The 15,307-nt window shown below is 50.9% G+C and overlaps 1 protein-coding gene across 1 annotated transcript; it reads right to left on the reverse strand.

Moving 5' to 3' along the window:
• Positions 1-237: 237 nt before the first annotated feature.
• LOC144950382 (thread biopolymer filament subunit alpha-like) lies at positions 238-13,875 on the reverse strand. Its single transcript, XM_078880498.1, has 10 exons — positions 12,850-13,875; positions 9,965-10,176; positions 8,067-8,127; positions 5,118-5,213; positions 4,726-4,902; positions 3,383-3,508; positions 2,270-2,383; positions 1,633-1,739; positions 743-1,248; positions 238-374 (listed from the first exon to the last, which is right to left on the reverse strand). The coding sequence occupies exons 1-10, from the start codon at positions 13,789-13,791 to the stop codon at positions 352-354; spliced, it is 2,364 nt and encodes a 787-aa protein (XP_078736624.1). The 5' UTR covers positions 13,792-13,875; the 3' UTR covers positions 238-351.
• Between the last annotated feature and the right edge of the window lie 1,432 nt (positions 13,876-15,307).

A 15,307-nucleotide genomic window follows, 5' to 3' on the forward strand; every position in this document is an offset into this window, starting at 1 on the left:
TCACACACACGTAGTTTGTTGTCATTTCCCCCGCACCTCCGATTAGCACCACGGTTGGCTACGTACGATGTGAAATAAGTTCAACACACATACAACAAATATACTCAGCATAGATACAACACACAAACACAGCACTGTATACACAACACACAGCACATAGACACAGCGCTCAGACACAACGCGGGGAGGCAGACGAAGTGTCTTTATTTGTCACGGGCGTGGGGGCCCACAGGGGGTTCCAGCAGGGGCCCCACGGGGGTACAGGAGGGCCGTGAGTGTTGGCAGCGCTGGGAGCCCGAGCGCTTGGGGGGGGTGCGAGGCAGGAGGAGCACGTGGCCGCGGAGTTCCTCGCTAGATGAACGTGGAGGAGAGCACTGTGGGCGACAGTAATTGACGAGCAGGGTCACGTGGTGTGAGACCCATTAGCATTGCTTACACAGTGTTCGATCGTCATGGTCAGGTGGGTGTGCGGTTGATTTTGGTTACTTAACCACCACACACGGAATCATTCAAAGTCGAAGAGATTTCCTGCTCAAATCAGCATTGAGAGGCTGATTATCTCCCCAATTAGAGCCCAGTGGCGGAAATTCCATGTTCCTATGGTGGCAGCGAATATATTCATAGGACAAGCACCATATCTATACATTGTATCGCCACCATATCGTGACAACCCGATCGGAAGCGCGGCGTGACCTCAAAACGACGACAGGAGACTCGTCAAACGCAAACCATTGGAACTCACTGGAGTTGCTGCCTCCTCCTCCGTATGACGTCCCAGCAGACGATGAGATGAAGCTTGCTCCACCGCCACGACCACCACCACCACCACCACCGTAACCACCTCCCAGGCCAATGGCTCTGCCAGTGAAGCCACCGCCGCCGCCGATGCCACCGCCGATGCCACCGCCGATGCCACCGCCGATGCCACCGCCGATGCCACCGCCGCCGCCGCCACCAAAACCATAGCCACCACCTAGACCATAAGCACTGGACACTGCGCCTGACTTGAAGCTCTTGCTCGCCATGCTGTACCCCCCTCCAAGACCCCCCGACGAGTAGACGCCCCCGGCCGGACCCCCTAGGCCGCTGTAGCCGCCACCCAGGCCGCTCGTGCCAAAGTCCCCGCCGAAGGACCCCGGCGCGCCCCCCAGAGGGATCCCGTAGGCCCCGTGGCCCAGCGAGCCCAAGCCAGGGACCATGCTCGTGCTGGACGCCATGGAGACGGTGATGCCGCCACCGCTGTTGATCCTGGAGGGAAAGTGAGTGGGAGATGAGGAGGGTTGCCATTACGGCGTTGGTGGTGGTCATAGAGGTGGTGGTTGATGATGAATACTGATGATGATGTTAGGGGAGGAGGTGTGGTAATCAATGATAAGTGGTGATGATGCTCATCGTGATGATCATATTGATAATGGAGGTGATGGAAGACATGGCTGTGGTGATAATGGTGGTGGTGGTGATATAACAAAGACAATGAAGGTGGAGATAATCATGATCTTCACCACGGTGCTAGACATGATGACAACAATGATGAGGTGGTGGTGGTGAGCTGCAGAGAATCAGATCGAATATCGATTCAGTAACTCGTGGCGTGACTCGGTCTCACCCACACACAGAGATCTGGGACCTCACCTCGCCTCCTCGCTGTCCAGGAGTTTCCTGTAGGCCGCGATCTCAATGTCCAGCGCCATCTTGGTGGCCAGGAGGTTCTGGTATTCCTGCGAGTACTGCGCGATTCTCTGCAATGTTAATTGTCAACGTTAATCCTACATCACACGTCCACTTTGGTGAACATGAGGGTCTCAGGGCAGAGCCGGATCAATCCATAACCTAAAAAGACCTTAGGCTCTCATATTTTGTAGGCCCTCCTTTAGGTCCTCCGTGCTGAAGTAACAGCTGAGCGATGGTAACGAGGCCCTCGGAAATATGTTGTGTTTGAATAATGATATCATTGATGACTTTTCCCCTGCTAAAGCTAGAAAGAATGTTGTTAGTTTGATTAAATTAGTGTAGTGAGCAATTTATGTCTGATGAATTTACCTCGAGTTGAATAAATGTGTTAATTTTACACAGGTAAATGAAATTTTTTTATGAGTCTATCACATTTTTACAAAACGTAATACATACTTAGGCCCATCCCTGCTATTAACCTTAAGCCCTTCATAACATTCATCCGACTCCGTCTCAGGGTCCCACTTGAGACCTCACCCCGGTGGTTAAATGTCAGGGCCTCGCCTTGTCCTCACGCCGAGGACCCCCAGCCCCTCACCTTCTTGATGGTCTCGAGCTCCGTGCGCAGGCTCGTCACACGCTCCTGGTACTGATCCACGTGGGTCTCGCTGCTCACCTCCGCCTCCGCAACCTGGATCTCCATCTCCGAATTCTGCCGGGGAAGCCGGTTAAACATCATCACCGTTATCATTAGCGGCTGTGATCAATCAACTGCTGGATGAAGACCTCCTCAAAGCCTTCGCCTTCCCGTAAGATCCCGCGATGTCAACATTCATAAAGCTCTTGCAAATCAGCTTGTTTCATCGCTCCATCTCTGTGATGGGCGTTCTCTCGGACGCATTCCAGCCCTTAGTTGCCAAAAAAAATCCGTCGTTGTACTGTACTTCTATGTTTATGCTCCCGACTTTATTGACCTGCACCGACCAGCGTGGTGAAGAATTGTCCCAATTACCCCCACGACCTGCGCGATGTGGGAACGCCTTCATCCAGCAGTGGCTTGACATAGCAACTCAAGAAAAGAGGGAGACAGAAAAAGGGAGTTCTGAAGACGGACCGATCCTTGGACCGACCGACCGACCATCCCTCGGACCATGTGCGATAAGGTGGGGTCAGGTGGGAGCAGGTGGTAGCAGGTTAATCAGCTGGGAGCAGGTGGTAGTAGGTGGGATCAGAACATGGGACCTTTCATGCCAGTATCAAAGTATAAGAATAGGTTTCACCCTTCAGGCAATTAAGCAGTTGTGTTAAAATGTGCAAACACCAAACAGAAACCTTTTGCAAGGAATCAAGTCCCCATTAACCACACACACTTGCGGTGAACATGCAAACAAAAACATGCTCTGGCAATAAATGCATTGACTTTGAAACTAATTGGTCTACACCAGAGACAGCTTTCTTTACGGCTTTTTTGTTTAGTGTTTAAACTATTTTTTGTTTTATTTTATTTTTTATACCTACGTGACTTCACCGAAAGAACCAAGGAGTATGTTTGAACATCTTAACACCTGTCAGGTGGGAGCAGGTGGGATCAGCTGGGAGTAAGTGGGAGCACACGGGAGCAAGTGGGGATGCGTTAGGGATCAGTTGCGAGCGTGTGACAGCAGGTGGCAACAGCTGGGATGAGGTGTGGGACAGGGCCCCCCCCCCATACCTGCACGCGCAGGCGTTCAATCTCGCGCTTGAGGGTGTCCGCCTGCAGCTTGAGGCTGCGCACCTCCTCCCTCACCTGCGTCAGGGCCATGGAGCTCGTCTGGGTCGTGCCCGCCACCTGGTGGATCTGGGCCACAAGGATTGGGAGCAGAGGGGGTCGTGGTGGGTGGTGGTGGGGGTTTCATTGAGAGGGTGGTGGGTGGTGGTGGTGGTGGTGGGGTTCAGAGGGGGTGGTGGTGGTGGTGGGGGGGGGGGTCATTGAGAGGGTGGTGGTGGTGGGGTTCATTGAGAGGGTGGTGGGTGGTGGTGGTGGGGTTCAGAGGGGGTGGTGGGTGGGGGGGGTTCATTGAGAGGGTGGTGGGTGGTGGTGGTGGGGTTCAGAGGGGGTGGTGGGTGGTGGTGGTGGGGTTCAGAGAGGGTGGTGGTGGTGAGGTTCAGGTGGGTGGCGGTGGTGGTGGGGTTCATTGAGATGGTTCGCAACGGACTGGCGGGGCCCACGTCGGCCACTCTTCACTCGACGGACTCGAATGAAGCCCCCGTCCATCCACTCAAGCAAACAAGGGGGGCACGCTGCCCCAGATTGTAAGCAGGGCATGTATAGACGAGTCGCGCGTGGCGGGGTGAAGAGTGGGATCCCAGCTCTCCCAAGAACTCTGGCCAGCGGGGAAGAGTAGGCCAAAAACAACCTGGCTAGAGCTCCCTTCTAGCGGAGGCCCTTCCACCAGCAGCGACGTGAACAAGACGTCTCAGTGCTGCACCTTTACTCGACTCGCTGCTTTTACGTTGTGCGCAGGGCGGCTGGAGAGCGAATGACACCGTTGTGTTGTACTGTACTGCTAAGCCGCCACGACTGCTCCCTTAACGTCTCCATCCCGCACTCACCGTGGACCCCCCCCCCCCCCCCCGTGTCTGTGTGTCCCCGTGTCTCCACTCATCTCCCTGCCTCACCACGAACACCTCCGCGTCCCTCGGTGTCCCCGCTCACGCCCCCCTCATGTCCCCGTGCCCCCCCCCCACCTCAGCCCCCCCCCTCCCCGCGTCTCACCCCCTCAGCACCCCCCCCCACCTCAGCACCCCCCCCCCTCAGCGCCCCCCCCTCAGCGCCCCTCCCCCCCCGCGTCTCACCCCCTCAGCACCCCCCCTACCTCAGCGCCCCCCCCCCTCAGCGCCCCCCCCCCCGCGTCTCACCCCCTCAGAACCCCCCCCCTCAGCGCCCCCCCCTCAGCGCCCCCCCCACCCCAGCCCCCCCCCCCTCTCAGCGCCCCCCCCCCGCGTCTCACCCCTTCAGCGCCCCCCCCCCTCAGCGCCCCCCCCCTCAGCCCCCCCCCCCCCCCCGCGTCTCACCCGCGACTCCACGGTGGTGAAGGCGTCCTCCTTGCTCTTGGCGGCCAGGGCCTCGTAGTGCGCGCGGACCTCGTTGAGCGCCGTGGAGAGGTCGAGCGCCTGCTCGTAGTTGTCCACCGTGATGGAGACGGCGGCCGAGGAGCCTCCGGCGAGCGCCGCCTGCACCTCCTTGACCCTCTGCGGGGAGACGGGGCACACGCAAAATGTTCACAGTCACGCACACGGTGGCACTACTCTGTGCTGCACACAACACGCAGTACTACATAGACTACACACGCACAGGACACAACTATATATTGCAGTCGCCTCGTGGTGGTTAATTAGCGCGGCCCCCCTGATTGGCCATGATTGGGGCACTAATTGGCGGTGCGGTGAGGACGGTGTGTGCTCACCGCCGTGTAGATGTTCTTGGTGAGCGTGATCTGGTCCTGCACCGCCTGCACGTTCGTCTGCAGCTCCACGATGGACACGTACGTCTTGTCCACCTCCTGCGGGGTCGGACACGGCGTGTCGGTGGTCAGCGGCCTGCCGGATTCGATCTCCCGGCGCGGCAGTTTGAACAATGGCCCAGGTTTGTGATGTTGTCTTTGGTCCACTCACCGCTCCCGTCGTTATGGAATCAGTGGTGGGGTACGGTGCGGGTGCTCACGCCTCTTCCAAGACCGTCTGGCCAGCGTGGAAGAGTAGGCCAGTCGAGGCACAACGTAACTTGCTATTGTTCTTGTTAAAACAATTGCCAAAATAATCCTGGCTAATCGCCTGATGAAGCTGGTTGTAATCGCCAGCGAAACATTGCACTCGAGCTGTAAATGTGATTTACTCTCCAACGTGTACCGGTGTGTTGAAGTAGTTACTAATTGGCACGTTTTGTTTACAAGTCAAACCTTAATAATTGTCTGTCAGGTGGTGGTGGGTTTAACAACATGTTTACACGATCTAACCCAAAAAAAACTTTATCAGGCACTATCCCCATCGTGCTGGGCTTCAGCACGTGGGCCATCGTGCTATCAATATCGTGCTATCAATATCGTGCTATCAATATTGTGCTATCAATATCGTGCTATCAATATCGTGCTATCAATATTGTGCTATCAATATCGTGCTATCAATATCGTGCTATCAATATCGTGCTATCAATATCGTGCTATAAATATCGTGCTATCAATATCGTGCTATCAATATCGTGCTCGTAATATCGTGCTATCAATATCATGCTATCAATATCGTGCTATCAATATCGTGCTATCAATATCGTGCTATAAATATCGTGCTATCAATATCGTGCTATCAATATCGTGCTCGTAATATCGTGCTATCAATATTGTGCTATCAATATCGTGCTATCAATATCGTGCTATCAATATTGTGCTATCAATATCGTGCTATCAATATCGTGCTATCAATATCGTGCTATCAATATTGTGCTATCAATATCGTGCTATCAATATCGTGCTATCAATATCGTGCTATCAATATCGTGCTATCAATATCGTGCTATCAATATCATGCTATCAATATCGTGCTATCAATATCATGCTATCAATATCGTGCTATAAATATCGTGCTATCAATATCGTGCTATCAATATTGTGCTATCAATATCGTGCTATCAATATTGTGCTATCAATATCGTGCTATCAATATTGTGCTATCAATATCGTGCTATCAATATCGTGCTATCAATATCGTGCTATCAATATCGTGCTATCAATATCGTGCTATCAATATCGTGCTATCAATATCGTGCTAGCAATATCGTGCTATCAATATCGTGCTAGCAATATCGTGCTATCAATATCGTGCTATCAATATCGTGCTATCAATATCGTGCTATCAATATTGTGCTATCAATATCGTGCTATCAATATCGTGCTATCAATATTGTGCTATCAATATCGTGCTATCAATATCGTGCTCGTAATATCGTGCTATCAATATTGTGCTATCAATATCGTGCTATCAATATCGTGCTATCAATATCGTGCTATCAATATCGTGCTATAAATATCGTGCTATCAATATCGTGCTATCAATATCGTGCTCGTAATATCGTGCTATCAATATCATGCTATCAATATCGTGCTATCAATATCGTGCTATCAATATCGTGCTATAAATATCGTGCTATCAATATCGTGCTATCAATATCGTGCTCGTAATATCGTGCTATCAATATTGTGCTATCAATATCGTGCTATCAATATCGTGCTATCAATATTGTGCTATCAATATCGTGCTATCAATATCGTGCTATCAATATCGTGCTATCAATATCGTGCTATCAATATTGTGCTATCAATATCGTGCTATCAATATCGTGCTATCAATATCGTGCTATCAATATCGTGCTATCAATATCGTGCTATCAATATTGTGCTCGTAATATTGTGCTATCAATATCATGCTATCAATATCGTGCTATAAATATCGTGCTATCAATATCGTGCTATCAATATTGTGCTATCAATATCGTGCTATCAATATCGTGCTATCAGTATCGTGCTATCAATATCGTGCTATCAATATCGTGCTATCAATATCGTGCTATCAATATCGTGCTATCAATATCGTGCTATCAGTATCGTGCTATCAGTATCGTGCTATCAATATCGTGCTATCAATATCGTGCTATCAGTATCGTGCTATCAATATCGTGCTATCAATATCGTGCTATCAATATCGTGCTATCAGTATCGTGCTATCAATATCGTGCTATCAGTATCGTGCTATCAATATCGTGCTATCAGTATCGTGCTATCAATATCGTGCTATCAATATCGTGCTATCAATATCGTGCTATCAGTATCGTGCTATCAATATCGTGCTATCAATATCGTGCTATCAGTATCGTGCTATCAATATCGTGCTATCAATATCGTGCTATCAATATCGTGCTATCAATATCGTGCTATCAGTATCGTGCTATCAGTATCGTGCTATCAATATCGTGCTATCAATATCGTGCTATCAATATCGTGCTATCAATATCGTGCTATCAATATCGTGCTATCAGTATCGTGCTATCAATATCGTGCTATCAATATCGTGCTATCAATATCGTGCTATCAATATCGTGCTATCAATATCGTGCTATCAATATCGTGCTATCAATATCGTGCTATCAATATCGTGCTATCAATATCGTGCTATCAGTATCGTGCTATCAATATCGTGCTATCAATATCGTGCTATCAATATCGTGCTATCAATATCGTGCTATCAATATCGTGCAATATCGTGCTATCAGTATCGTGCTATCAGTATCGTGCTATCAATATCGTGCTATCAATATCGTGCTATCAGTATCGTGCTCGTGTAATATCTGCAGCACAATCACGTACGTCCTTCAGGGTGTTCCACTCGGCCTCCAGCGTGCGCGTCACCTCGTTCTCCTGCTCGTACCTGTGCACGGTCATTGCCAATGGTGGGGGGGGGGGCATTATTATCACAGGGTGGGGGGCCAAACCAACACAACCCTGACCCTGGCCGAAACCATGACATCAGCTTTACCCAAGCCATGACGCTAACCCTTGACTGTAATCTTGATTGATCTACGATCTAAACCCTGATCCTCAACATAACCCAGATCCTAACCCTGACCATGACAATAATCCTGACTCTACCGATGATCATAACCCTTACCCTGACCTCAATCCTAACCCTGACTCCAACCCTGACTGCAATTATGACCAAACCACGGTCTTATTCCAAACTCTGAATCTAGTGAATATTTTAAACCCTGACCCTTAACCCATGACTTTAACCCTACCCTGATGATAATGATGGCAATGTTGATGATGACAATGATGAGCCGAGACAAGCCAATTTAATTTCAGGACGTTTTAGGTAATTTACTGGGCTGAATCCATCAACTTGCTACGCACGAAAGCCCGGTTTAATAACGGCCGGTTTAATAACGGCCGGCTAAAACACAGGATCTCGATGGTGCCAGATCAGCATCTGTCTCGGACATGGCCATTGTGAACCTCTTGGGGTATGAGGCCACTGCAGTTGTTTGGATTCTGTATTTTTTTAGGCTGCCACGGTTGAGACATGAGTATAGATACATACCTCGAGTAATGAGGCTTGGGGGGAAAAAAATATTTGCCTGATTAAAAACCGACTACTTTGATCAAAGGGTTGCCCAAGACGTTGGAGACGCAAACCAGGACAAAGAGGACTATCAAAAACCTGCGAAGGCATTTTGCCCTGACTGCTTTCCACGCGCTATCACACAGCTAATTCAATATACTGCCGCTGATGTTGGAAGGCATTCAACTTAATCGATGAGCATGCAATATGTATCCTAACTTGTTTAATCTGGGACCACGCTGCGTTCCCACAGCCACTTGAAATTGGCTGCCATGGCTGGTGAATTGGCATGGTGTGGCCGACTTGTTTCCTGTAAAAGCCGGTCGCTCAACTTACATGGAACGGCCAACACGGGTTGAGTTCATTTCTCCCAGAATTCCGAGTTGCAAGACAATGGGAGTTGTTAAAAAAAACGAAAAACTTGGTATTTATACGATGTTTTAAAGTTGACTTATTCAGAAAGTTTTGGCAGGGCATTCCCAGCAACATTTATGAGTTTTCCAGAAAATAATACCAAAATGTAGCTAAATATAAATGGCAACAAAGAACTTTTTTTAATTTTAGTTTGGAATAACATAAGCTATCTCAATGCTCATGAAACGGAGTTGATTTTTTCAGATGTATTGTCACTTCCTTCTGGCTATGGAAAGGAAGGAGAGGGATGGCCCAGCCATTACGGACGGCAAGCCCCAATCCCAGCCGGCACACAGCTTGGATCTGGTTTCGAATGGCCATGGAAACACTGCGTGAGATAAACTGACTTAAAGGCATAGCTCCATCGTACAAGGTAGTCCCTGAAGGCATTCTCCTGGCAACAACCATGCTATTTTCTGTCATTTTCACGAGCCATCCTTTAAATGGTGTAAAGCTTACGAGGCGCTTTGTTTTCGGGTCTTAACTTGAACTACATGTGTCCAGGCCGGTGGCACAGACAATATTCCGCACTCGACACACCACATCCAGTATACCTGTCGCTACGGCTCTGGCTGCGAGTCGCGTAGTCCTTCTGCAGTCTACCAGTGGCAAATATTCCCACGACAAATGAAGCCCTCTCTCTGCTCACTCATTGTCTGCATCTCCCACGACTTTGCGTCCCAGTCGGCCGCCCCTCGCCGCCCACCCCCCAATGCCAGACCAATGTGCTCACTTCAACGTGTACTCCTGGATGGCGGTGTGGAGGTGGTCTCTCTCTGACACCAGGGCTGTCTTGTTGGCAATGAGCGTGTCGAGTTGGCCCTGGTACGAGCTGGTGATGGCCCCGATCACCACGGCCGTGTTGGCGGGGCCCGTGGGGTCCGAGTTGGTGTACATGGCGATCTGAGCTTTGAGGATGGCGTTGCGCTTCTCCAGGTCTCGCACCTGACTCGCACGCACGGGGGAGGGAGGGAGAGTCAGGGTCAGCATGGGAGGGGGGACGCCGGGCATGTTGCGTGTGTCTGTGTCAGGGTTTGTATGTGTGTGTCGGTGTAATTGTGAATGTGTGTCGGTGTAAGGGTGTGTGTATATTGAGAGCGGTGGCACAGTGGTTGTCGCTAAGTGACACGAATACGGCCACCCGAGATCGATATCCGCTCACAGCCAATATCAGTGACGAATATCTGAAGCGGTTCTGGGTCTCCAATCGGTTGACCCAACCTTAAATGAGTACATTGTGTGGTGTGTAAACATTAACACTAGCAGACAAAGGCGGTCAGGCTTGGTACGAGCCACACCACCCCCTCACACGTGTGCGATTCTGACTTTCATAGGAATTCACTAACAGCCTATTAAGGCTATGTGGGGATTTTTTTTTATCTTTGCCTTTGCTTGTTTGAGTGTATTGGTGTCCGGGTGTATTTGTCTGTGAATGTGCGCGAGAGTAAATGTGTGAATCTTACGGTGTGCATGTCTATGAGTGTGTGTGTGTGTGAACGTGTGTGTAAGTATGTGCTCGTGTGACGCCGCGTGTGTGTGTGTGTGTCTGTGAATGTGTGTGTGTAAACGCGTGTGTGTGTCTGTGAATGTGTGTGTGTAAACGCGTGTGTGTGTGTGTGTGAATGTGTGTGTGTAAACGCGTGTGTCTGCGAATGTGTGTGTGTAAACGCGTGTGTGTCTGTGAATGTGTGTGTGTAAACGCGTGTGTGTGTAAATGTGTGTGAGAGTGCCTCTGATGTTCACTGTCACTGCAGGTCCTGCGTTTCTCACTCGCTCGGAGGTTTTTTAACAAAAAATTTGGACAAATCCCAGAATTCACAAAACCCGTGACTGAGCCCCCAGCCTCATGCAGATGCTCGCACCCCCAGACACCACTCCCCTCGCTATGCACACAGATGAGTGCAGCACACGCTGCAAACAAAAGACAAAGATCCCCAGTATAGCCTTTGATAGGCTTCTGGGGCAAGTGCTGTTAAGAAGCATCGATGAAGATGCACACATTCACACACACGCGTTTAAAGTCAAATATCCCCCTTCTAGCCGGCTGGGACGATGCACCAAAGGGTTGGAGTGGCTGACACCACGCCCAGCCTTTTTGTCTCCCCCCCCCCCCCCCATTGCTAATGTTTGCACACCGCACGAGGTACTCATTTGAGCCTGAGTCGGCCAAAGTTAAGCCCAGCATCGGCTCTGATTTCACTTGCCACTAATGTTAGTCATGGCCGGGAATTAAACTGGGGACCTTCCAAGTTTGTACCGTAATGCCCTCACCACTGCTCCCACACACATCAATGCACTCACCACCGCTCCCACACACACACATCACCAGGAAAGTTGTTGGGAGTGGCACCCAGGGTAAGAGAAGACCTAAAACCAGGTTGTGGCGATTGGACCGAAAGAGTCATCGTCCTTAAAGGACCTGTTAACTTGATAACAAGGTGAAGAGCCAGAGCGAGATGGTGGCAGCGGTGGTGGTAGTGGTGGTGATGATGATGCTGGGGCTGTAGGAACTGTTCTTGGAGGTCACACGTAGACTGTGCAACAGCTGTCATATCTAGCAGAAGGAAGGAGGTGATTGCGAGGTGTTGTGGTGGTGGCTGCAGTTTTCACCGATGGCCTCCAGACGTTGGCCTGCACAGAGCTCCTAGCCTCACTCCTGATGGCTTTATAGCTCAACTCAGTCCATGTGAATATGGCAAAATTATTGTATTTTTTTTGCCAGGTAAACCACAAGTTTAAGCTCTTAGCTAATTTTCAGAGGCGATCTTGGCCACACGTGATCGGCCCTAGAATTGGTTGATATCACCATCACACCTGGGAATTCATAATAGCAGCAAAAATGTCTACGCATGTGCACAGTGTATATGAGTACACCTGTACATGTAATGCTGTGGAGTGACTAAAACTGTGAACTTTGGCGGCACATTCCAGACGACGGCATATATTTAGCGATGCCCTCCCCCATTGACTTAACAATTAGAATTTTCACCATTCCAATAGCACAAGGGTATCATGATGGTAATATGTTTCACAGACGAGCATCATCTGCCATTGGGACACAATGTTGCCCATGTTGTTTTACCCAATTATGTAATTTTCTGGTAGCTTTCTAAAACTTTCTTGGAACATTTTGACCATGAGACCGGCACACGTCACGGGATCTCTAAGTAGACGGCGCGTGATGTTTCATGATTCACACCCGCGGCATTAACCAGCGCAGTGGTTGAGCTCGGAAAGTGGCAAACACGATACCGCTGGGCCACGTCAGTGCCCCAGTGTGATGTCACGGTGCCGAGATATTAACTACCTCTCCTGGTATACAGGAGGTCGTGGGTTCAATCTCGACCCTGACACCTGTTTTATATTTGGAGTTTGCGCGTTCTCCCCGTGGTCCCGTGGATTTTTCTCCGGGTCCAAAGGTTTTTCCCTCCACATGTAGAATCAACATGTGTTTCGAGTATTTGGCCGCTATAAATTTATAGGCGATAGGCCGCTTCGTTGAGCTGTCATTTGTGATAGCCAAGTCGCTTCTGAAAAAGAGCTACATAGCTCGGTGCGCCTTACCTGGTGAAATAAACATCGTAAAGAAATCTAGTGTCCACTCGGACGCCGCCTCACCCTGTCCACGAAGCCGGCGAAGCGGTCGTTCAACTTCTGCAGCTCCTCCTTCTCACGGAGACGCGGGCCTTGCACCATGTCCAGTGGTGGGAAGGACGCGGGGTCGATGTTCGGGAGCCCCAGGGCGGTGAGTCCATGGGGGGCTCCCCCGACGGGAGCGGCCCCCCCCAGGGGTGCAAACCCCACGGGGACGATGCCCGCGGGCCCCCTGCCGGGCTGGTCGCTCCCCCACGAGGGGTTGACGCCGTAGCTCCCGACCGAGATTGGCCTTCCCAAGCGCGACCGGAACGGCGCGGTGATGTTGTGCAGCGCGCTGACGGAGGCCGTGCCCCGCGATCCGATCCCCAGGCCTCCCGGCACCATCCCCGCAGGACCGGACCCCAGAGGTCCCAGCTGGCCTGGATGCATGGCACCGATGTACCCCCCGAACAGGGGGGCGGACCCAAACCCTAAGCCATAGCCACCCGTGGCCCCCAGACCGGTCATGCCGCCACCTCCGGCGATTCTGGAGAGGCCGATGCCGCCGCTGCTTCTGCCGGCACCGAAACCGGCGATCCGGGATGCGGTGACCCCGGCGCCGGTCCCGAGGGCGAATCCGCCCTGCCCCGTGCCAAAGGACTTCTGCCGCAGCGTAGCGAGTCCCTTGCCCGTGTAGACGGCGCCTTGGCGCACGGACCGCGCGCTGGCGTGCGCGGCCGTGGCGCCGCCGGCACCGCCGCCGGCACCGCCGCCAACAGCACCGATCAATCTGCTGCCGACCGCAGCACTGCCGATCGCAGCACTGCCGATCGCAGCACTGCCGACCGCAGCACTGCCGACCGCAGCACTGCCGATGGTGCTGCTGCTCGCGCTAGCGCTACTCGCGCTGGCGCTGCTGGCGCTGCTCATGCTGGCGCTGCTCATGCTTGCGCCGCCAGCAACGGCGGTGGCGACCCTCTCCATCTCTCGGAGGTGGCGAGAGATCACAGGAGGCACGGAGAAGTGTCTCACTAAAGCCCGATGGGAGGGAGGTGAGAGATGCGGGACTGCCGGACCGAGCACCAAGTAAGGGGGGCCACAGAGTGCGGCCGCATTTATATCGGCGAGTCAGAGTGCGAGGGGGTGTGAGTCGGGTGCGAGGGGGTAGCCACCACGGGGGCCGTGGGGTGTGCGTGCAGGTGGCATTGGCAGGGGAGCGAGGAATTGTGCGATTAACATCCGCACGTACGGTTGTATTTGCAGGTGGGTTCAGGGGACGCTTGATTTGGAACCCTCGGGCTAAATGTCCCTATGACATGAGGCCCAAAAAACCATGGCATCATCGCCACCACGCCATGAAATAGTTTTCCATTGAATGAAACTGCAAGCGCACGTATAAATTTTGCTCAACAAATGGCACGGCGACACGTGTGACTTCACTGGACTGTCAACGTATCGGCAAAGCTCGGCACAAGTTGGGCGAATGCTGCTTCTCGACATAATTTTTCGTTAACCCGTGCCGATGTCTTCCATCGTTGACAACGTGGCAAATCGAGCACGGCAGCGTTTAAGCCCTTATTATCATGAATGGGAACGTGGTGCCTGAAAATCCACAGTGTGGTTAAATGTAACGGATTTTTCTGTCACCGAATACGGCCAGTAAGTAAAGTGGCCTCCCCTGCATTCCCGTCTCGCAGAGCCACGATCTTCTACGATCGGAAACCTCGTCAGGCAAAGCTGCAGGCTTCAGGTATTAGCAGTCGAGAAAAATGCCACCCAAGGTGAATACGGGTGGACATTGTGCAAGGCCACTCAGTATGAGGCGTTCTGTGACCTGTATATGGCAGCACGTGGTGGTCCTGCTACGTTGATCTTGAAAGAACAGTGCAGCGATGAATAATACATAATAACTGACCAGCGGACAAAACTTGCATTACATTTTTTTTTGTGTTCGTTCATTATTTCAGAATGTCTTGATTAGTATTATATTGCACCGTAAAATATTTAAACTGTGATTGCCCATGTATATCTAAAATATACCACTAAACAATGTTTACAGTGGGGGGTGTTTTCATCTAGGGTACAGGGTTATGGTTGATATCTGGCTTAGTGGAGCTCAGAGGCTCATTACACTGGTCAACACACTTTTTCTGGCATAAGGTATTCCAACGGGTTTAAGGTAATTTTGTGGTGCTGATTCCAAATCTGGCATCAGTTTTGTCTATCACATCAGGTTTTTGAGATATCAAATATTACATTTTCAATAAAAACTGCAGAAGAAAAATATTAAATAAATGTGGATTTCTACATAAAATGATATTATAAACACACGATCCTAAAAATACAGCACCATATTTTAACACTAAAGCAGTCACTGGCTCGCAACATCTTGCAATTATAAGTGACAGAGTTAATTTCGGGTATGCCGATAGCATAAAATGAGATGTGATAGAGCAAATCTGAGATCAGATTTGGAATCAGCACCCTGAAATTAGTCTAA

This window comes from Lampetra fluviatilis, chromosome 57, assembly GCF_964198595.1.
Source record: "Lampetra fluviatilis chromosome 57, kcLamFluv1.1, whole genome shotgun sequence".
NCBI lineage: Eukaryota > Metazoa > Chordata > Hyperoartia > Petromyzontiformes > Petromyzontidae > Lampetra > Lampetra fluviatilis.